A 23,200-nucleotide genomic window follows, 5' to 3' on the forward strand; every position below is an offset into this window, starting at 1 on the left:
GACTTATTGGTCCATAAAACCTTACTTCACATCTCAGCAGTCCAGTTTTGGGTGTACTAGTACAAAATATTCTTTACTTCTGTTCATTTCCTTTTCTAAGTAGTGGCTTTTTGACAGCTACACATCCTTTCAGACTCTTAGCATTGAGTCGTCTTCTCACAGTGGAAGCACTGACAAAAACACCTGTGGACTTCTTCAGATCTGAAGCAAGAGTGGAGCTTGATTTTTTCCCTTCTCTCAAATATAAAATCTTTAAGAATGGTCTTTGTGATGGTGATAGTTTCAGTGGGTTACCAGTGAACGGTTGCTAGGAGTCCCACTTTCTCTGCATTTTGCAATAATCGTTTGAACTCCAGTTTTGGAAACTCCTGCCTTTTCACTTATTTTCCTTTAACTTTCGACTTCCTTATGCAGTTGAATTATCTTATATCCAATTTAATCAGAAATATGGCCTTCAGCTGTTTTAGATGCACACAACAAAGACATCTGCAAGGCAAATAAGGTGTATTTGGGCACTTGTTGGTATGTTAGAGTCACTTTTGAAGGCAAAGGGTTCTAACGTAACGTCACTGACACTTTTGGTAACTGCTATTGTTGGGAGGACACAGCTGTAACTTGTTTCTTGATTGGAAGGATGGAGGTCTTAAAGTGGTAGTAGGGTGCACAGAAGAAAGAGTGGACCAGTACTAACAGATTTGATGCATGTAGTAGTTGAGGCTTTTCTGTAATTCTCCGCTAAATTCAGTGAGCTCCATAATGTTTGGGACAAAGACTCCACCCCCCCCCCCCCCTTGATTTGGCCCAGTAATCCACAATTGTAGATTTGTTTAAGGGTGTTTTCATACATTTTAGTTTCATCATTACAGCACTTTTTATAACAGAAACTGAATAAACAAAAAGGATATATATATATATATATATATATACGTACATTTACAATAAGCAAGAAGCAATAACTAAGCAAAATCTATTAAAGGGTTGCCACTACTTTTTTTTGAGAACTCTAATTTATGCTATTCTGTGGTACAGGAAGTTTGGAACCGTTACTTAGTGAGTCTGTTATACCCAGCAACTTCTTTGGTTGCTTCCTCTCGTCCCAAACAGAAAGCTACGAATGAGAGTCACTTAAATCTACATCCAACTCGGTGAATGATTGCAATGAGTAACATATGGGAACGGTGTAATTTCTACCGAAGGCTGATTGCTTAGCGTTAGCCCACAATCAGACAATGGAGGGAGATGAACGTGGAGATGTTTGGAAAGGAGAGGCCTCACACGAATGCAGCCATATCGTCAGGAATAAATATTCATGAATGAACAAGACATATGCGCCCTTAAATATGGCAGGGAAAAGAGGAAAATAAATGAACTACTAAACACAGACATGGCAAAGAAAATGTTTTGAATCAAAGCCTTTGCCAATATTCGCTGTAGCCAGGGCGATGGCAGACATATTAGTTGTAGAGACCACCGGGGAGAGAGGGTAGGGAGTAAAGACCTCACTGCAGGGGCCCATATCACGAAGCAGGATTACCTAGTTAGCTGGATAAGTATGATGAGTAAAACTCGGAACGGCCCTTCTAACTTCATCCAAGTTACAGATTTGGAACGCTTCTGGGCTTTGCTCAGTGCAGTTATCCAGCGAACTCTGTAATCCTGCTTCCATACACCGGCCCCAGGACACGCTTCCGTTGGAGCGCTTGCGTCTCTCCCGTGTCCCGCCTCTCTGCCTAAACCCCATCTATGATCCGAGGGCAACAAAACCAAAGCACTCAAAAACCGTCGTTCATTTACTCATTTATTACCAGGTTTTGTCCGCTTTTAATTTTGTCTCAACGAGACGGGCGTACAAAAAAAGGCACTTTGTCGTGGGGGTTGTATGACTAGACCAGAAGGCCTCAGGACTCAAGACCCAGGTCAGGTGACTAAGGAGACTTGTACTGCAGAACACAGAGGCCTTGCACAAAACAACCTCCACGGCCAAATTATTATTTTTTTAAATGCTGCATTATGGGAAAAGGCGGCCATGATATAAAAGTAGTGTGGATAAAAGCCCAGCACCGTTCCAAACCTGGAACTTGGACTGAAGTAAAAAGAGCCGCTCCAGGTTTTACTCAGCGCGGTTATCCGGCTAACTCAACGAAGACACGCTCATGACGAGCTTTTACGCGCTGGAAGTTTGGATCACGCTGCTGCAGGGTCCCTGAGGTAAACATCGTTTTGAACCTGTCATAGACATAAAAGGTAAGACAGCGGAGGTAGCCTAGCAACCACGACACGTAGACAATGTGCAGTATACGCCTGATGGTCATGCATAATCACCGATATATGTCTGCTGTGGTCACGATGCAACAACCTAGCACCGTGCACCGACATGGAAAAAGTCTTAGAACGGCATCAGAAGAGCAGCTGGATCTTATTTTTTTTTCACCCTCTGTTAGCCAGTTCAGTTCTGTTCATAGGATCGGAATCGGAACAATAATAAAAAAAAGTTTCCCTCTTAAATTGCAATTGTAAAAATGAGCAAAGACTCAGGTTGAGAATGTCAGGACCGAGGTGGGGTGTGCGACTCAGGGGTGTGGTGTCCCTGAGGAGTCCTCCAGAGAGCGGCGTCCAGCAGGGGGCGCACTGCTGGGTGGGTGAGCGTGGTTCTGCAGAGATCCCTGTAGATGGGGGAGGTCTCCAGTGGGGTGGGTGTGCAGTGGGGTTGTGTCAGTGAAACGGGGACCAGCGGTGGTCGCTCGGGTCAAGAGATGCACGTGCCTCGTGGATCCCAAGCGGCAGGCTGGCTGGCCGGTTGGGTTCGAGGGTGGGGGGGGTTTGGTGGAGTCCTGAGAGGTGTCCGGGGGGTGGGTGGGTTGGTCACTTCTCACCAGTTCTTCTGCAGCCATCCAGAGACGTACTCGTAGACCAGGAGCATTACCGCCCCACCTACACGCAGGAGAGAGACGAGACTGTAACTGCTGCTTGCGGCTGAAACGCTACCTGTGATAACATAGTCCTGCATGAACCACAGCATGGATCTCAGTGCAGTCATGCCCCTTCAACACCCAGCTTTGAGAAGACAGAGAATTCATTACCTGGTCCAAGTCTCATTATCTTGGGAACAAGTCCTTTGTACAAGGCCAAATACCTAGAAAAAAAAGCAGAGCATCAGTAAGGAGGTGCCTGACCCATATGTACACTATCTGCAGCTCACTCCAAATCTCACCCCAAGGGGACCCAAATTCACTCTCTCGCCTGCTCCCTGTTAACACAGTTGTTGTGGGACGTACGGTTGTTAGTGCACGTTCGTGGGCTGTTTTCGGGTTGAGCATTGATCCCAGGCCTTCTCTCTCTCCCCCCCCTCTCTGACGGGACAGGTTTGAGAGCCGAATGGCTGCCCATGTCCCGTGCCTGCTCTAATATGTTCAAGCTGATCTCGTTTCAGGGGTCGCACTCGCCCCTCTCTCCACCCCCACCCCCACCCCCCCCCCCCCCCACCCTCGACGGTGTTAATAAGGCTCGACCCACTTCCTCCTCACCCCTCTCTCTGATTAGACTGACCCGTGGAGCACCGCGCAGCTCGTTAGGACCCGCTTAACGATGGCTCCCACGGGGACCACTAATTAACACAGCCCCGCGCGGGCCGGCCGAGCGGAGGAAGGGTCCCCCGCGCCCCGCGAAAAGGGCCCGGTGCCGCCCTAAAGTAGCCCCCCGTGCCCCCAGGCCCTTAATGATGCATGCTCCCCCCACCCCCACCCCCTTCTCCTGCGAAGGGAAGGGAGCAAATCAAGGCTCCTACAACCATAAAATAGAATTTCCCTAAGCCTTCCCATGTGGCACATCAAATATGAGAAGCTGGGCCGTGGCGGTAATGACTCCGCGGGCGCGCCGGACGGTTTGAGGTCACATCTCCACACCGGGACGGCTCGAAACGCCTCTCACGCCGCGTCCCGTACGACAAGACCCCCCCCCCCCCCACCCCCCCCCAAAAAAAAGGTTTAAAGCGATTATCGATGTTAACTCTAACTCCCCGTTAGAGTTAGTTTAGTTCAAACGAGTCGATCGATCGGCCTGTAAGGGGGGGGGGGGGGGGGGGGGGGGGGACCACAGCAAGTTGAGCGAAAAAGCGCGGGGTCATATTAAACGGCCGCCGCATGCAGCGAACCAGATTAGGAGGGGGGGGGGGGGGACACGAATCGGGACGCCCAGACTGGCACTGTCTGCGGAACCGGACTGACCTGCCGGTGGAACCCCCCGCTCACCCCAGACAAATCCTCAATCTCAACATTCTGAGGGAGGAAGAGAGAGAGGGAGACAGAGAGAGAGAGAGAGAGAGAGAGAGAGAGAGAGAGAGAGAAAACCAAAAAAGAAAAAAAAAAACCACACACGACAAACGAACTCATGTTGTGGGTTCGAACAAAGTCTGCAATAAATGGAGTGAGTCGGCATTAGGTCAGTATTAATCACGCGGGAGGAAGCCGGTCTGCTGTAGAACCAATCGGCCGGGCCCGATGCCTTCCTGCAGACCCCAGCCTCTCCGAGTCTCGCATCAAATAAATTCAACATGTCACCAAATATTCAATTACATCTCAGATGCTTGTGTTCAGTGTTATCAGATCACCGCGCAGCGCCTCTTGGGGGCTGTGCCTGTAATTCGGTCCAGACGTCCGACAGAGCGGGGCGGCTACGCTGTTCCCCAGTCCCCCAGACAGAGCATGGGGCTGCCCTGTTCCCCAGTCCCCCAGACAGAGCACAGCTGCCCTGTTCCCCAGTCCCACAGACAGAGCACAGCTGCCCTGTTCCCCAGTCCCACAGACAGAGCACAGCTGCCCTGTTCCCCAGTCCCCCAGACAGAGCAAAGCTGCCCTGTTAGCCAGTCCCACAGACAGAGCGCAGCTGCCCTGTTCCCCAGTCACCCAGACAGAGCGCAGCTGCCCTGTTCCCCAGTCCCCCAGACAGAGCGCAGCTGCCCTGTTCCCCAGTGCCCCAGACAGAGCGCAGCTGCCCTGTTCCCCAGTCCCCCAGACAGAGCACTGCTGCCCTGTTCCCCAGTCCCACAGACAGAGCACAGCTGCCCTGTTCCCCAGTCCCCCAGACAGAGCAAAGTTGCCCTGTTCCCCAGTCCCCCAGACAGAGCACTGCTGCCCTGTTCCCCAGTCCCCCAGACAGAGCATGGGGCTGCCCTGTTCCCCAGTCCCACAGACACAGCACAGCTGCCCTGTTCCCCAGTCCCCCAAACGGAGCGCGGGAGGACCTGCAGGCCCCCCAATGGACTGGACTGGTGGAAAAGACGGAGTGTAGCACAGTGGGTAAGGAACTGGGCTTGTAACCAAAAGGTTGCAGGTTCGATTCCCAGGTAGGACACTGCCGTTGTACCCTTGAGCAAGGTACTTAACCGAAATTGCTTCAGTATATATCCAGCTGTATAAATGGATACAATGTAAAAAAAAATGCTATGTAAAAGTTGTGTAAGTCGCTCTGGATAAGAGCGTCTGCTAAATGCCCGTAATGTAATGTAATGTAAAAGGCGAGCAGGTTCCTTAAAGCGTCTTAATCTGGTAAGCGGCTCTGGCGAAGAGGGTGCAGGTGCCTACGGAGCCCGGCAGGGCCGCTCCTTAATGATGCCGCATACGCAGCCGAGAAGAACGGCCCGTGCGCCATGACAACACTGAGGACACTGATCAGTGAGGACCGAAACATATGCGTGCGTGTGCATGTGTGCGTGTGTGCGTGCGTGCGTGCGTGCGTGCGTGCATGTGTGTGCATGTGTGTGCATGTGTGTGCGTGTGTGTGCAAATAAGTGTGTAATGAAAGCATCGTGTGCATTCTGTGCACGTACTTCTCTTTCCTTCTCCCACAGTATTTTTTGGGTTGCACAGCCCCAGTCAGGTTTGGATGCAGGGTTAGATGAGGTTAGTGTTGGCATACAGAACATACGTGTATAATATGCGCTGCTACCTCTCCCTGTCTGTGTTTGAATGTGAGGGGCTGTCCTGGGCCCGTGCGTGGGGCGGGCGTGGGGCCGGGCAGCGCCCCCGGTTCCTCACCCCTCCTCCCGGTACACCATGCCCATGGTCTGGAAACAGGTGCGGTACTTGATCTCCCCCGGGACAGGCTGAGGGCCCTGAATTCGGCTCTTGGCCACGTCGAAGGGGATGTTCACGCACGAGGAGATGGTCCCCGACGTCAGGCCGATCGCAAACTTGCGCAGGAACTCCAGGGTGGGGTCCTGAAGGCAAAGGACAGAGAAAATATAGCGGTAAAAAAAAAAGTGCAAAAGCATGCATTTAAAAAAATGGAATTTGTTGATATTCTAGATGGTCACAAGCCTCTCCTTTGGCAAGCCTAAAGAGGGAAAATAATAATAAATATGATCTGGAGGCCTGACATTATAATGCCAATTTCAACTTCAGTGCAATCATGAAATGTAAAATGGCAAATTTATGGGTTATTTGACATTATGCAAAAACGAAAAATAGCCAGTTAAAGATTAAACCCATTTGACTAATCTGGTTTGGTAAATTAGGCTTTGTATCTCTTCATGTATAAACAAAGACCATTGACCAAGACCATGATAAAAAATTTTAATACTTGCACACCACCAAAAAAATTCACACCAAGCATGCGCCAAAATACATTGGGCTTATATGCGAGACAATTTGCATAATTCTCTGAACTATAAGGCCGATAAGACGATAACTGAGCGCATCAGCAGCTCAGGGCATATGGGACGAATGCATGCTCACTTCCTAAACAGTCACAAATACCATGCAATATAATAGCAACTTATAATGTCTGCAGCTACCAAAAATGAATATTCCCTACTGCACTACTCCATTGGTTGTGTAAGTCGCTCTGGATAAGAGCGTCTGCTAAATGCCTGTGATGTAATGTTTGAAGTCAGGTTCCTTTAAGCAGAATGACCGTTCCAGAGAGATTAATCCATCCTTTAGGATGGACGAGGACAGACGCACAGTACCCGAAACAGACTGGCAAAAAAAAAGGTTTAACTTACTGAAAGGCCCACCAAGTGAGCTCAAGTACGACAAAAAGGGAGCGACAGAGAAAGGGGGGGGGGGGGGGGGGGGGTTGTGGATTTGACTGCAAAGTCGGGAATGAAAGCTCTGATCATTTAAATGGTAGCAGGTCTACATTTCGGCTTCCTAGATGAGGCGTAGCTCTGCGATTGGCCAATCCGGAGCACATGGCCCGGGCTGGCGGAGAGGGGCTTTGTAAACATGCGGGAGGACCGAGGAGGCATCTGGGGATAATTTGGGTAATTGGGCTGCGCTTGGTACAGGGGTATTACTGTATCGAAACAGCCCAGATCCAGAGCTCTCCGACAGCTAATTGGCCAGAATATTTTACAAATGAGAGCAGCCTCCACAGGCCCTGCCTTTCGGAAGAGCTGGTCCCCTCGCCAGGTCCCCGGACACCCCGAACGGCAGAGTAAATCAGCGGTTACAGGAGCCCCCAAACGTCAACGCATGGGGGTACAGCCCCCTGTAGCGCCTCGTCCTCTAGTCTGCTCCATAGCTCTGCCTCCACACACATACTACCCCCTAAAGTATAGTGGGAGAACGGCTACACTTAGGGCAGCGCTATCCTTCGTTGGCTGTTTTTGGTTTGAGCATTTATCCAAAGTTCTCTGCTTCTCTCTTACTCTTTGTCTCTCTTTCTCTCTCTCTCTCTCTCTCTCTCTCTCTTTCTCTCTGTCTCTCTCTCTTTTGGCAGGTACAGGGGCCCGAGATTCACACGGTGACAGACACCCCCACTGCATTTCCAAAAAACGCACGCACAGGCTTAACCGGACTCGTCGGCATCAGTTCGAGAGAAGGGTGAAAAGTGTGCCCAATCGCAGACAGACAGCAGCACAACTCCCTTGAGTTACCACAGTACCGGGGGGTTTGTTTGTTTGTGGGGGGGGGGGGGGGACGGGGGGTGAAAATTAAAAGCCGCGGGGGACCGGGAGCGGCAGCCCAACCGCCACTCCACCGCGATAAGCGGCTAAGCAGCGGACCAGGGAAACGCAACCCCGCGTTTCACCGCCCTTCCACGCGTACCTGTCATCCCCAGATTCACTGCAACAACACAACAGAGGAGAGGCGCGGCCTCAGCGCGGCCACAGCTGTGCCCCCCCCCTCCAAATCTCCCCCACCGCCCCCCCCCAAACTTAAACCAGGAAGGATCTGGATTAAATAAACCAGCTTTGCGGTGTCTGCTGGGTCTCTCTCTTCCCAAAAAAAACCCCAAAAAAAACAGACAAACAAAAGGTACTCATCATCACATCAAAAGCCGGGCCATGTTCACTGTGCGCCAAATACATGCGGTGAATCTGTTGCCTAGACAACCGTGGCAGTGCTCAGAGTGATCTGCACCAGAGACACGGATGACCTGGGACAACAGTCTCCAGGCTGACGCGAGTTTATATCGGTTTTTGTCCAAACTGCCTCAAATGCTTAAAACAAAAAAATAAAAAATAAAGCCAAGATCGGCTCACTCGTTGTATTGCTATTGAGTGACTGTCAATCCCTATCAGCAGCAATGTCCAGAAATTGCCTGGGAAGAGCCTGAATTTAGCCTTTTTTGTGAATGCAGTGCACAGTTGTCCAGCAAATTACGGTTTTTATTACAGAGAGAAGAATAATAGCTGCAGTCATGCCTTTACTGTAAGCCAACGTCCCGAGAAAAATAAAAGCCCACGTCTGCTTCCAATTAGTTCATTTGGGTTAATTCAATGCTCCCTGGTCTGTGTGGACGGAGCGGCGTATGGTAACGTTTCCATTAAACAAAATTAAGTTTTGTTTAGAAGTCGGGGCCGTGCCGGATGTGTAATCCGAACCTTTGAGGATGTTAAGGAGAACAAACAGAAAGGTATTAAGGGCGAATGTGATTTCATGTATACGCCCGGATCTCCCAGCTTGTTTCTCTCCTCTTCATGCAAAGCTCTGCCTTTTTTTTTTTTTTTTTCCACTGGTCACATGTAGCAGCAGTAAGATTGGCGTCTGACACCATGCATGAGAACTATAACGGTATAGATGTGTGTTGTGACAAGAAGGAATGGCTTCTGGCAATCAGTGCCTGCTGGTGCCCCCACAGACCCACTGGTCCATGGCTTAGCATCAAATAGCATCAAAATACTTCTCAGGGAAATCCCGTTTGATCTCAAAAGATATTTTTCACTCACACCCACATCCACATGCATATATAGACCAACACACAAGCACGCCTGTACACACACATGCACACACATACACACACACAGACACACACACACACACACTCACAGACAGACAGAGACACACACACATACACACACATACTCTCTCACACAGACACACACTCACACACACACACGCTCTCTCACACACACACACACACACATATGCACACACACACACGCACACTCACACACACACACACACACACACACACACACACTCACTCACACTCACACACACACACACACACACACGCACACTCACACACACACACACGCACACGCACACACCTGGCTGGCAGGGATGGCATCCTTCACGTTAAAGTAGAAGCCGAAGTAGATCATGTTGAAGACTCCGTGCCGCCCCAGAGTGGAGGTCAGCCCCTTGTTCAGTCCTCGCAGGCCCAAGCCGTCTGATTGGATGATGTGGCGTGCCTGCGCGAAGGTGGAGGGCTGCTGCATGGGGTCAAAGGTCAGAAAGTGTGTCAGAGCCACGGGGGACCAGTAGGCAGACCGGGGTCAAAACTAGAGATGACCCCCCCCCCACTGTAACTGCAGCACACAGGCTGCTCCAAACAACAGTCAATAAATAAACACCACGAAAGCACATAAAATCAAACCCACTAACAGCAAATAACACCCAACTCTAAATAAAATCCACAAATCATGTGTCGTCAGAAAACCTATGGAATTTTTTTTTTGTTTTTTTTTTTTAAACAAACATTTCAACATTTTGTTTTTTTTTTTTAAAAACCAAACAGTGTAAGCCTATAAAGTTAGCTTTAAGGGGACTGCGGTGTTGTAAAATACCCCCGCACCTCTACACCCCGTTTTTCTTACCACTTTAAAAGAGTCTCTGTTGGCCTGCAGGCTGACCTTCACCACCTCAAAGGGGTTGACCACTATAGCCTCCGTCAGGCCAGCGGCAAGCCCTGCCACTGACAGAGACTAGAGAGGGAGACAGACAGACAGACAGACACACAGGCACACAGACAGACAGGCATCGTTATTGTCTGCAATTCTGTAACCATGTTATATGTGCTGCCGCCTGTCTTGACCAGGACACTCTTGAAAAAGGGATTTTTAAAATCTCAATGAGGTTGTCCTGATTAAATAAAAGTTTAATAATAATAAAAAACAGACACAGACAGACACACAGACCGATCAGGTCAGTACATGGGTACTCGTACCGTTTCTCTCTGGAGTCAGAAAACACAGAAAAACAAACAATCTGGCGTTGAAGTGAGCAGAAATGGGGAACAACGGCCTGGAAGAGGAATAAAAAAAAGGAATAGAAAAGAGGAGAAGATATGAAAAAGAGGCAGATAGACAGGAAAAGCCTGAATAGAATAATCACTCTTCTCTTTTGCATTTATTGTTTGTTTTATTGTTTTTTTATTTAATGATTTAAAAAAAAAAAAACATACTTATGAAAACACAAAGTTGCCACCAACTGCAAGCAGAACAAAGTCTTGTTGACTTGCAACGAAAGCTGAGACCTGGATGACAAAAGAGGGCTTTTCTCAGGTTCGAGTGCTGTGAATGGGCAGCCATTGTCCCTCCGCCCCACGATAAGATCACAAAAAGGGAAGAAGACAAGAAGACCGAGGGGAAGTGAGCGAACGAGAAGAATGGGCTGAGAGGGAGAAGTGTGCGCAGGGAGGAGAAGGAGGATGCCAGCTACAGCCTGCCCCCGAAAACCCCTTTCTGGTATGAGCAAAGCCCATTCCTGGCAGGAAGAAAAGTCCCGATAACGCTTCCATTGTTTCACTCACTGGGACAAACACCTTTGCCAACATCGCTCAGCAGCCAACTGACAAAATATGAATCAGAAAGACGATTTTAGACTCACTGACAAGAGGCCCCCACGTGTTCAATGACTAGGTTTTATAGCCTGTAGTTATTCGGTTTAAATCTGCAAAGTGTGTTTGCAGATTTTCTCCACATGAACGCATACCAAGATAATAATCAGAGATTAATCACATAAAGGGCGGCAGATCGTAATAAGGTCAGTGCAGCTTGACATCTCAAGGTATGTTCTTGAGCAAACTGGTACAGCAGAGTGACAGAGTGAACTGTACGGAGATGAATGGAAGTTACCCTACATGTCTGTCTGCGGCCACATTCTGGGGTGCCGCAAGGGATATTTTTGGCCCCATGAAAATATTTTTCACAATACCCAGCTACCCCCCCCCCCCCCACTCCACCCCAGAAAATCCTATGTTCTAATATTTTTTGAGGGCCCCTGTCAGTCATACTACCCCCCCACCCCCCATATGCCCCCCTGGCTAAATTCACAAAGAGCAAGTTTTGACAGCGCAGTAGTAATCTATCACAGAAGACAAGGCAAACAAAATGGCAATTTGTAAATTTACTACCCAATTATGAGCTTCTTTGGATTAGCCTGTGAAATGTGCTCAGCTATGAAAAACTGACAAATTCTAAATCCCATTTCAACATCACTTAAGAATTGTTGAATGGATAACATTTAAAAGGGATGTTTCGGATTTGGCTGTTCCCATTCACTGCAATTAACTGTTGCTCAACTAATGAGTTGCTCAACTCATGAGGAAGCTGTATCAATATCTTGCTGCTGGGACAGAATTAAGGGCTTTAAAATGTTTGCTAAAATGCAAGGCCTATCACTAACATTTAATTCCAACATTTAATTTACTTGAGGGGATAGTTCACTTTTTGTTTTTAAAAAAAATATTATTTAAGTATCAATGTGTTTTTTTTTTCGTTCTGTTTTTTGATTGGCCCAGACAGTTTTGTGTGTGATTAAGGATATTTTAGATATTTACAGAAGTTCCTAAAGACATTCCGACTTTAAAATGGCTGGTGTAGGGGCATTTGGGGATTTGTGGTTTAAAGCAAGAAAAAAAAAAACGTTTCATAAAACTCCAAAGTAGCTTGCAGCTTAGAAATCTAATGCTTCCGATACTGTGCAGTGTGTATAATACCTGATTATTCTTCAAAAGATTGCATTTAATCTTATTTTCAGTTGGAACTGAAAATTTTCCGATGACACACGCAACCTGAGACCGTAACGCTCAAATGAATATGAGCAATATATGAAAACTGAGACCTATGTTTATGAATAAAGGCTATGAAATTAATTTATTCATACATAGAGTATGTACAGCCTTTGGAAATATAACATCACTGCACAAGCTGAATTACCTGAAGGGGATATTCTTGTGTTTGACCACAAGCCCGCAAAAGCTCCTGTGCTAGCCATTGTAAAGCCAACTGGTCATCAGAAACTTCTGTTAGTAGTTAAAACTGTATGGGCCCCACAGAAAATATACTCCAAAACTGAAATAATAAAAGAAAACTAGAAAGCAAACATTTTAAATGCATTTAAAAAGACAAAAAATCTCCATGAACTAAGGTGGAATGCACAAAATAATGAAAAGGAAGAGTGAGCATCTAAAGTTAAGCAGGTTATTAGATTCAAACTAAAACCAATTTTGAGTCTATATTTAAGAAAAAACATTTCGAATGCAAAATAAAAAAAATGTCTGACTGTAGGCCTCTATCATGTGTAAGTCTTTTATCTTGAACACAGAATAGTTAAAATGCTATCAGAGTATGAGGAGAATACTTTGGCAACAGGAATTGTTGATATTCTTACACTTTTAAATGATCAGAGGTCAAATTGCTCAATCCAAGGGAAAGAACCTCCATCATTGTCATGACTGGGTTACATGCACAGAGAGCAAGGTCATATTAGGCATGATTTGTTTGTTTGCTTTTTCAATTCTTGCTGAGCCAAGAAACAGTTAAATCTGGTGAGGTCTCCGGTGAGCAAAACTTGTGAAACCCACTGAATTATTAGCATAAATATTATTTGTTGCCCTGTGGGAAAAAAAGAAAAACAAGAGCAGAACACAGTATAATGTAGGAGGTAAGCCCTGGGACTTAGTGTGAACACAAGACCAAATACAACCATGGAGGAGAACATTTTTGTGAGTGTGTGTGTATGCGTGTGTGTGTGTGCATGTTCGTGCGTACATGCGTGTGTGTGTTTTGCCTGAGTGGATCAATATTTGTTCACAAATGAAGCCTGGTCACGGTGAACAGTCGCTCCATTGTCACCTGGTTTACTAAAACGAAGGTTCACCAGAAGCCAACAGCACAACTGTAATTCACAGGAACCGGGCGACGGGGGATTAAGGAGCCGGGCGGGAGCTCGGGGAAGGCAGTAATGGGAAACGTCACAGAAGTGACTGAGGCCAATTACTCTTCCAGTGTCTTTACCCCTCATGACAACAGGGCCTGGGGAACCATCTCAGAAATATGCACTTCACTGTTTACCAGTCATTATTCTTTTTTTTTTATTTTCTTTTTTTCATTCAATGAACCGCTCCCATTAATCAGATAGTCGTTCATCGGCGAACGGCGAACGGCTCTCGTGAACGGGCGCCGAATGGCCACGCCGCTCAAAGGCGGTCTCTTAATTTACAGATCGAGCTTTAACGATCTTACATAACTGCGGCGTTTCACTGAGCGAGGTCCCCCGGGGGGGGGGGGGGGGGGGGGGGCTGAGGTGTAATGTGACAGGGGGGATGATGGATGGGACAGGTAAACAACCTTCACCGCATTTTTATTCCCCAGCCTGTACAATCCGACCGGGGAACGTTCGGCGCTGCCGTGCTGCTCGCGCTCACTGAATCACGCGAAGCTAAAGGCGGACTGCGCGTCGAACGGCGATCCTGACGGATGCTTTCCGCCGGCACAACGGGTTTGTGTTCCAGACTTTCCGTCGAGCAGAGGAGAGACGTTACAGAAATGTTACGCAAAATAAACACCGGACCGGAGGCCCAGGTGAACTGCGTTTTACGTCCGTTTGTGCGATAGCGCACGCGTGAGAATGTATATACGTACACCTATAATAATATTGTATGTGCATGTATGTGAATGCATGTGCTGTATGTGTTACGATGTGTGTATATGTGGTTGTACGTGTGTATGTGCGAACGGTTTTGTGTTCGTGCAAGCCTGTAGGAGTCTGTGTGTGCGTGCGTGAGTGTGCGCATGTGTGAGTGTGTGTGTGTGTGTGCACGCACGTGTGTGCGCTGAAGAGCAGAGGTGTGTGTGTGTGTGTGTGTGACTCACCAATCCCGCAGACAGTGGGGTAAAGCTCAGGAGCTTCTTGTACTGCTCAAAGGTAAAGAACTGTAAGGGGAGAGAGCAGGGGGAAGAGCAGTCAGGAACAGGAAGTGAGTAGCCCTCCGCAGCCGGCTAACCCCCACCCTGCGCAAACATCATCACTCCTGAGTCTGTCTCGGGGAGGGCAAGATGAGCAGGTCAGATGACTTATCACACGCAGGCCCATACACATCTCAGCAACAACAGCACACAGTGCACTGCTGCGTTCAATAGACCCTCTAACAGCTGTTCACAGGAAGCTAGAACACTCAGGCAGTGGCCTGTTTCAACCTGAGCACCACGCATGTTTACTTTCTGAAATGAACTCATTACGCATTGAGTTATTGGTGGGTCAGATATCCTACGATTTTAGACACCATTGTGTGGCATAACGTGTTTTGTGGCATTCATTTTTAAAATCCTGAAAATTTGTCAAAGCAAATAAAATATTTTAACTGTAAGGATAATTAAATAGTTTGTTCAGAAGCGGTTTCGCTGGCAGAAGAGGCCAGTGCTATCCCTTCGGCCCATTACCGCTGAGCTACTGCTCGCACTGGAATTAAAACAGAATGACGAAACGACAGGAGAAAAATGTGGTTCTGTCTAATTACCTCCTCAGTATTAAAGCAACAGCGCAAGCTCTCAGCATCCCAGGACCCGCCCCACAACAGATGGTGGCGTTAAGCAGCGCGCGAACCAATAGGGAGCTTCCGTGGAGAGTTCCAGAACTCGGTGAACTCTCGACTGGAAGCGGGTCCTCAGAGCCGGACTGTGAGGTCACAGCGGTTGCGATTCCAGCCGAATTAGCTTTATCGTCCGGCGGACATCTCGCAGCCAGAGAAACGCCCACCACGGACAGTATTACTTTTCACCCGCCGTGTTTATTTTAACAGGCCTCTCTCTCTCCCCAGCATCCCGTTACGCGAGAAGTCGACCGTGGTCCCTAAACTCCCTGCTAATGAATGTTAATGAGCGGATCCAAGTTACACCAAGTTCCCGACATGAATGCTATGGGAATACCTTCAGGACTGAAATCCGCCCAAAACAGCTCAGAGAATTCCCTAAACCGTACAGGCCGACGCTGAGAGGGAATTTCTCAGGGACGAACACAAGCTGTGAGCAGGAGCAGCACAACGCCTGTGCTCTGCCCTGATTGGTCGGCATGTGCGCCCTATCGGTGTTTGTTATTTTCCGGCACACACCACAAACGGAGGGGGAGGTAATGAGAGTTATGTCATCAAGGGCACGGGTCTGGATCATGCGTGGAGAAGAAGGACGGAGAGGGGGAGAGGCTTTACCTTAACCGCTCTCTTTGGGGTCTCGGCAAGGATCGGTGGGAGGATGCCCTTGTAGAACCCGTACACCCTGCAGGACAGAAAAAAACAGAGGCCTCATACCAGATCACAGCACAGGCCAGCAGCAAGAGACCGCAACTTTCCACCTGATTCAACTTCAAATCCCATAAGGGGACATGCTATTCAGTCATGATAAACATAGACAATAAATTAATAAAAACACAAACCAGAACAGAACAATCCAGTGTTCCAAGAGCACAATCAGAACACGTTCTGGGCCAATGGGAATCATTCAACCACTGAATTGTCATGTTGAAAGAAACTAATCAACCGCTTTTGGATTTGTAACATATTTATTAATATTCCATCACCTATCATTAACGTACAGCTGCAAAAATGCATTTGATTGTTCATGAGTAAAATGTATGTATTAGTTTACTACAAGGAAATCTCTTATATTTTTTAATTTTTGCCAGCTTTCTGAAGATCTGTCTTTCCTAGGATCAATTACTACAAGAAGAACAACATTTAGAGACACAAACAGACTATAAATCTCTAGTTTCACCTGCACCACCTTCCATGTTTTACTTGATCATGTGCTCAATGTAGGGAAATGTTTTTTTGTGTTTTTGAAAGATGTATCCCATACATTGCATAGAACAAAACAGTAGTCATATCACCTGAAACCAATCCAAACCATTGTTCTGTAAACACAGCAATAAATTTAAGTATAATATGCTACAAGTCGCGTTTCTGAATTTGACCGCAACTGTACTGTGGCCAGCAGACAATAGACAATCGCAACGCAACCATCGCCCGTCTGCCAGCAGCTGAACAACGACCGAGCAATGCAAACATTTCCTAACTGCCATTTACGGGACCCACACAGCGCAGGAACAGGAATAACAGGTCAGTAAGTCTTTAAACAAGCACAGCCGCTACAACCCGAAGCCCGCGATAGACTCTGCGACCGGGGAGACGAATGGGCAGGAGACAAATAACACTACCTAGCAAAAAAAACAGGGAGAAAGAAAAGACAGATTTTCTTTCAGATCCTTCGGGAGGTAAATGCTCTTGTTTGACAGGTTTCCTGTAAACAGCATCTTAAGGACTTTTAGAGTACACCGGCATGGGAAAGCCACGAGAACAGGGCAGGCGGCCCACGAGGAATGCCATTGTGCGTCGTGAGCCATTTGCTTCTCAGAGTCGATAACGTGACTCACCGCTGATAGATTGGACGTATTTGCATTGGCTAATCCCCTTTCGAGTTCACCTTGTTCTTGGACAGCACACTGAATAGACATCAGCGTTAAAATGAGGACACGGTAAAGGTTATCTCCAGTAAAGGCATTCTTAAAAAAAAAAAATAAAACAAAAACGCATCAGATGACCTTTGTTTTCTGTGTCAGTTTAGTGCTACTTTCACTCTCATTACAAACAGACACTCATCGTTGATTTTTGCACTCACACCTGATCCCTTCAGACACTCTTTAAAAATACATACTGTGCATTTCTGCTATGAAGGTTAGCGATGACTAAATGTTCAAGCAATACAAAAAGCTTAAGCATGTCCTTAACTATGAAGAACACGCTTATCAAAACTTGGCAAAACATGAACGGAATGGCTTAGGATATCCAGAAAAAAACATTGAATAAGAAACAAACACATATAAGAACAAGCAACACGTAGCAGTTCATCCTTGGCACTGAGTGGATGTTTTTATCCAGAGCGGCTTATGCAGATTTTTACATGTCACATTTAATGGACATTCTTACTGAAGCGATTCAGGTTAAATACCTCGCTCAAGGGTACAACGGCAGCGTACCATCCGGGCCTCTGCCCCTTGTGCCCTGCAACAAAGCACTCAGCCTGAACTGAATGACATTAAATTAGTGCAATTAGCGCATGAAGCATTTAATGCAGTGGTGTCAAACTCGTGCCATGGAGGGCCGTGTGTATGCAGGTTTTCATTCCAACCAATTAATGCTGCCTTAATTGAGTCCAATTACTCATTCAGCCGTATGCGTTTAACTGCATTGAAGCACAGAATATAAGAAAATTTTTATTTAGACAATGCGGGTCACCATAGACGTCGGGTCACCATTGTGCACAAACCTGCATCCCTAATTCAGCAAATAATTTAACTAATTATATAATCAAGATCTGAGGCTGGAATGAAAACCTGCATACACACGGCCCTCCATGGCACGAGTTTGACACCACTGATTTAATGCATATGATAGATACTACCAGGGTGCCCTCTGAAACACCTTTCTGTGCTTACCACGTTCGTTTCTTTAGAGCCTGGCTGAGAATTTACCCGTTCCTTTGTCAAGCTTCCAAAATTCAGCATACTGCCCCTTTAGTTTTATGTTTTAAAAAATGAGAGTTCACTCACTGGGTTTCCTTAAAAAAATATTATTTCATTTTTAAGTGTTACACGCCCAGGGTGGCACGATGGTGCAGGCAGCACTGTCGCCTCACAGCAAGAAGGTCCTGGGTTCGAATCCCGACCTGGGCCTTTCTGTTGACATGTACTCCCCGTGTCCGCGGGGTACTCCAGATTCCTCCGACAGTCCAAAGACGTGCAGCTAGGCTAATTGGAGACTCTAAATTGCCCATAGGTATGTGTGTGTGTGAATTAATGGTGTGTGTGCCCTGCGAAAGATTGGCAACCTGGGCAGGGTGTTTTCCTGCCTCTTGCCCCCAATTCACGCTGGGATAGGCTCCAGCACCCCCCGCAACCGTGCTCAGGATAAGCGGGTATAGATAATGGATGGATAGATAGATGCTACATGGCCTATACCTACCCTTGTAGAGCTGGAAAGTCCCAAAAACTGTCTGGCCCAATAGGAAACTTATACACTAAAATGTAAATATCAAAACACCCAGGTGGGTGAACTATCCTTTTCAGAGGGGTGACACCCTCTATGATGCACTAATCCTATTATTTTGAACTTTATAAATGACTCAGTACAGCTGTCATTCCAATTGTATAGCAAGGTGTGGATGCAACAAAGGTATACATATTACAGCAAAGCTGATAGTGAATGCAACATAAACAGAGATTGGCACACATGTACGCTGCAGCACAAAATCGCACTATATGATTCAACAGTACTGCACTGTACATCCCATTCTTTTAACTGAGACATAAATAACATTAATGAGACATAAAACTTGCTATATGAGCTTTATAACCACACAATATTGCCAATGATGCAAATCGTGTAGTTTTTATTTTAACGGTTTAAAGCAAATATATAATCATGTCCAGATATAGCCGATGTCTTTAAAGTGAGTAACAGAGGTGGAAACCAAAAGTTATGAAGGAAAGAAATATAAATCCTTGTGTGAATAAAAAAATGCATACATTTTCTATTTTGACTTGTATGCTTTTGCAAGTTTGTGCACTGAACACCCTGTCAACCACAGACCATCCTGAATTTCCATAATTTCCATCATTTTGGTAGCAGCAGTATCTTGTGACACATCTCTAAAGCAAACAGATTCAAATGCTTGAAAGCACAGACTGGCATCCACACTTACGGAAATGGGGTCAACCTTCACAAAGGAAAATGTGGAAAGACCAGTAAAACACACTAATGCATAAACACTGAATTCATAAACCATGATTACAGTTTGAGGCTTCTAATAGGAAGCTGACAGTGACATGTAGCACATGAAATACTGTGCCTAGTCGAGATCTAGATCTCTGAGCTGCAGTGCCCACAATTCAATGCGATTATTTCTCCGTGAGGAAAACAAATTCGTCCATTAAAAAATTTAAACCAATCAGTAAATCAAACACTGATCATAGTCACTTGACATAACTAAATTAGAATTTTGACTGATAAACCGCTCATGTATTTACATTTTAATACTTGTTATTGAAACTTGCCTCTGCAGTTGGCAGTAGCAGGATTTTTAAAAAATGAATAAACCGTTAAATGCGTCTGAAAATTCAGCATAAAAAGAGAAGAAATGCTATCCTTTTTTCAGTGTGATAGTAAGGCGCTGATGAGAGAGTATTCGGGCAATGCTCCTGGAACCCCGTCCCAAAAGCCAGCTGATCCACTTTCAAATAAAACCAAAGGCAAACAATAATGCCATTATCTGCACAGATCTGCTCAAGTCAACAGAAAGCGTTTCCCTGTTTGAGCTCGGGGGAGAGGGAAAACCTCACATGCACAGTTTGCTTATCGGAACGGGTTAACCAAGAGAGCCAGCAAAGTAAATCCATTTTTATTTGGATACGCTGGATGTCTAATCGCGTTAATACCGCTTTCCTGATCGTGACAAATTACCTTTTCGTGACGGGGCTAGTTTAATCGCAGCTTTGTGCGCTGTGGAGTTCGCCTGTGTGCAGACACAAAGTAAAAACAACGTGTTCTGGTAGACTGTTAAAGAAGCTAAACATGGCATAAGGTACAGATGAAAAAGGCTACATTTAACATTACAGTCATGCTCATGTCATGTTCTACTAGCCATAATCTTCCTAGTATATTATATATTCTTTATTATATATACTTGCTTTATGAGTTTCTCCATCTCACTCAATATGAACAAATGTCCATTGGTGATATTTGTTAAATTCAAGTATATACAGTACATAGGACAGTTTTTTTTTTTTTCCCTTTGATGTATACCTTATGATGATGTCTAAAAAAAAACACAAGGAAGCTATTCTTCTCGTGTTCAGACAGAGCAATATGAAAGAATACAGGGGTTCGGACTGCAGAGAATTTGTGCACGATGCGTGCAGCAGTCCGTCTTCAATGGTAACGATGGTACTCTAATATTATCACCAGCGCGTATCGACACTGAACACAGACGTGTGTGTGTGTGTGTGTGTGTGTGTGTGTGGGGCAGGACAGCACAGTGCATATTGACACAGGACACAGACGTGTGTGTGTGTGTACGTGCGTGGCGCGCGCATACGTGCGGGGGCGTGTGTGGGAGTGAGCGCGTGTGGGACAGGACAGCACAGTGCATATTGACACAGGACACAGACGTGTGTGTGTGTGTGTGTACGTGCGTGGCGCGCGCATACGTGCGGGGGCGTGTGTGGGAGTGAGTGCGTGTGGGACAGGACAGCACAGTGCATATTGACACAGGACACAGACGTGTGTGTGTGTGTGTGTGTGTGTGTACGTGCGTGGCGCGCGCATACGTGCGGGGGCGTGTGTGGGAGTGAGCACAGTGCATATTGACACAGGACACAGGTGAGGACGGTCAGGACCCTGTGGCGTGACTGCGGCGTGTGAACTCTGCCTGCCTTATTGTGGAAACACGTCCCAGGAGTCAGTAGAGATGTTCTCGGCCGATTGAGGCCCAGGGTAAATATTAGCTGTTGCCGGAAACACAGATCTGGCGATTACCTTGGGGCAGATCTTTTTTATTTTATTTATTTATTTTTATTTTTTTATATTTTTTCGCGATACGCTCACCCGGGATGGCATCACATCAAAGCCGACCCGCAGTTCATTAGGACAGACATCCTGCCCTTTCACGAAAAAAAGAAGCATTTTCTCAACCGAAAATGTGACAGACTTACTAAAGCGCGACGGGAGGCTTACGCCACCACATCAGCAGCGTCCGCCGACCTCGTCCACAGAAACCGCGGCGATCGGCTCTCAGCTGGAGCGGAAAGGAGAGTCTAACGAGGACGGAAGTCCCCCATGCAAATCCCGCCCGCAGGTTTCCTGGGTGCGGTCGGGCCGCGGGCCTCATCAGGTGCGAAAATACGCTCCAAATTTGCTACAGATGGAACCCGGGGTAACCTGCGACCATTTGAATAAAGCCGGATTTGAATCCTGCTTTGATTTTTTACATGTAAAGTACTCTGGGGTCCCCAAATGGCTTTCCTAAACAAATGCCCTCGCCGAGCCCCACGTCTGGCTGTGATGCCAGCTGTGTTTAAGGACTTCACCCGCCGCCCACCGTGGGCCACCTCATTTGGCTCTGATTTTCATCTAACTCTTTTTTTTTTTCCTTCCTTCCATACCATCTCCAAAACCCCATCTCTCTCTCTCTCTCTCCGTCTGTCTCTCTATCTCTCTGTCTGTCTCTCTATCTCTCTGTCTGTCTCTCTCTCTATCCCCATCTCACTCACACGCCCCATTGGTCTACAGTGCACTCGGTACGACTAGAAAGATAATAGATAATGGGTTACAGTCATTATATATGATTTCTGTTCTAAGGATCAAACTGAATTATAATAAGAGCTGGGCCAGACCAGTATGCACTCAGGAATGTTGAACATTCATGTTCAATAACGCAGTTTTTTTCCTCAGAGAAAAGAACCTAGACGTGTCAGACACACAGATGCAGCATATTTTTTAGTCACGTATTCCAGACGTGCTTTCACAAAAAAAGCTTCACTTATCACAGGTGCCTTTCCACACCTTCAGGTAAAACAGAATGTAAAAAATGTAACATCAGCATGACGCAGTTTAAAACACAAAAAAAAAGGTTTGTCTTAAAAGTTCGAGACCAGGGAATGCGTAAATAGATTTAACTGACCGCTCGAATGGTTCAAGGCAATCTCCTCAATCCACTTCAGTAAACTGAACGGCCTCAACAAACCAATCAACAGGAGCAGGTCTGAAGAACCAACAGCATCAGCCGGTTCTCAAATTGCCACCTCAGCAATCTGGAGTTCCTTACACAGACAAGCAATAAAAGACTGTGTATGACAGGCATTTTGAGGCATTTAACCCTCATTAGATAACATTATTCACACAGGCTGACACAGACGATAATTAATTTGAGTGACAAGGGGAAGGCCGTGAGGTGTTTTGCATTCAGACATGACTGACTGGCTGAGGAAGCATGTTTCTTTATGAAGTCACATGACCGTCATCAGTCAACGAGCAAGCAACTGAACGCTACTGAAGAATTTTCACATGTCGGTACATGATGTAGAACGAACACACACACACACACACACACACACACACAGTGTTCCCTTTATGCAATCAAAACACCGTTTCACCTGGTCCAAGTCAGGACGTCCCCGCTGAGCCTCTTTGGATCAAGCATATTTCACACTACTGTATCTTTCATACATTTTCCTCCCCCCGAAAAAATATTTCCTCAAGTACTGCCAAGACTGCAGGAATATCTGCGAATGTTTTTGCAATCTGGATTCATAAAAGGTGGTGATTTCAATGCCAATATGTGCCGTGGAATACATGCCAGGCAGCATATATAAGCCCATACTCACGGAAAAATTAAAAAGAAAGGAAAAATTGTGCTTTCTGTCTCAGGTTCCAAGAGGTCGCATATATTTAAATATGTTAGTGTTAACTAGCGATCACATCGTGGCAATTCCGCAATATTTCCATCTTCCCTTTTCTTTTGCGGTCTAATTGCCACTTTGAGGCGCAGTCTCAAGTTTCCCCCGAGCAGGCCGCAGTGTAAACGTCGGCCCAGTTTTGGGGCCCTGTGGACACAGGGAGTTTATTTTTAATAATAATTACACAATATGTGGCCCCTACCACTATTTGTATAAAATATGGCTTAAGCGGTTTGGCCTGGAGG

The 23,200-nt window shown here is 46.5% G+C and overlaps 1 protein-coding gene across 2 annotated transcripts in view; it reads right to left on the reverse strand.

Annotated features, from left to right (window-relative positions):
• Window positions 1-1,784: 1,784 nt before the first annotated feature.
• The window catches only part of slc25a21 (solute carrier family 25 member 21), a 114,573-nt gene continuing 93,157 nt past the window's right edge, over window positions 1,785-23,200 (reverse strand). For both annotated transcript variants that reach the window (XM_035383967.1, XM_035383977.1), the window contains exons 5-11: window positions 15,658-15,724; window positions 14,327-14,386; window positions 10,046-10,153; window positions 9,497-9,661; window positions 6,033-6,214; window positions 3,081-3,133; window positions 1,785-2,931 (exon numbers count right to left, since the gene is read on the reverse strand). In XM_035383967.1, coding sequence (XP_035239858.1) covers window positions 2,870-2,931; window positions 3,081-3,133; window positions 6,033-6,214; window positions 9,497-9,661; window positions 10,046-10,153; window positions 14,327-14,386; window positions 15,658-15,724 — 697 coding nt within the window. In that variant the 3' untranslated portion in view covers window positions 1,785-2,869. The remainder of the gene's footprint in view (window positions 2,932-3,080; window positions 3,134-6,032; window positions 6,215-9,496; window positions 9,662-10,045; window positions 10,154-14,326; window positions 14,387-15,657; window positions 15,725-23,200) is intronic.

The sequence above is a fragment of the Anguilla anguilla genome, chromosome 1 (assembly GCF_013347855.1).
Source record: "Anguilla anguilla isolate fAngAng1 chromosome 1, fAngAng1.pri, whole genome shotgun sequence".
NCBI lineage: Eukaryota > Metazoa > Chordata > Actinopteri > Anguilliformes > Anguillidae > Anguilla > Anguilla anguilla.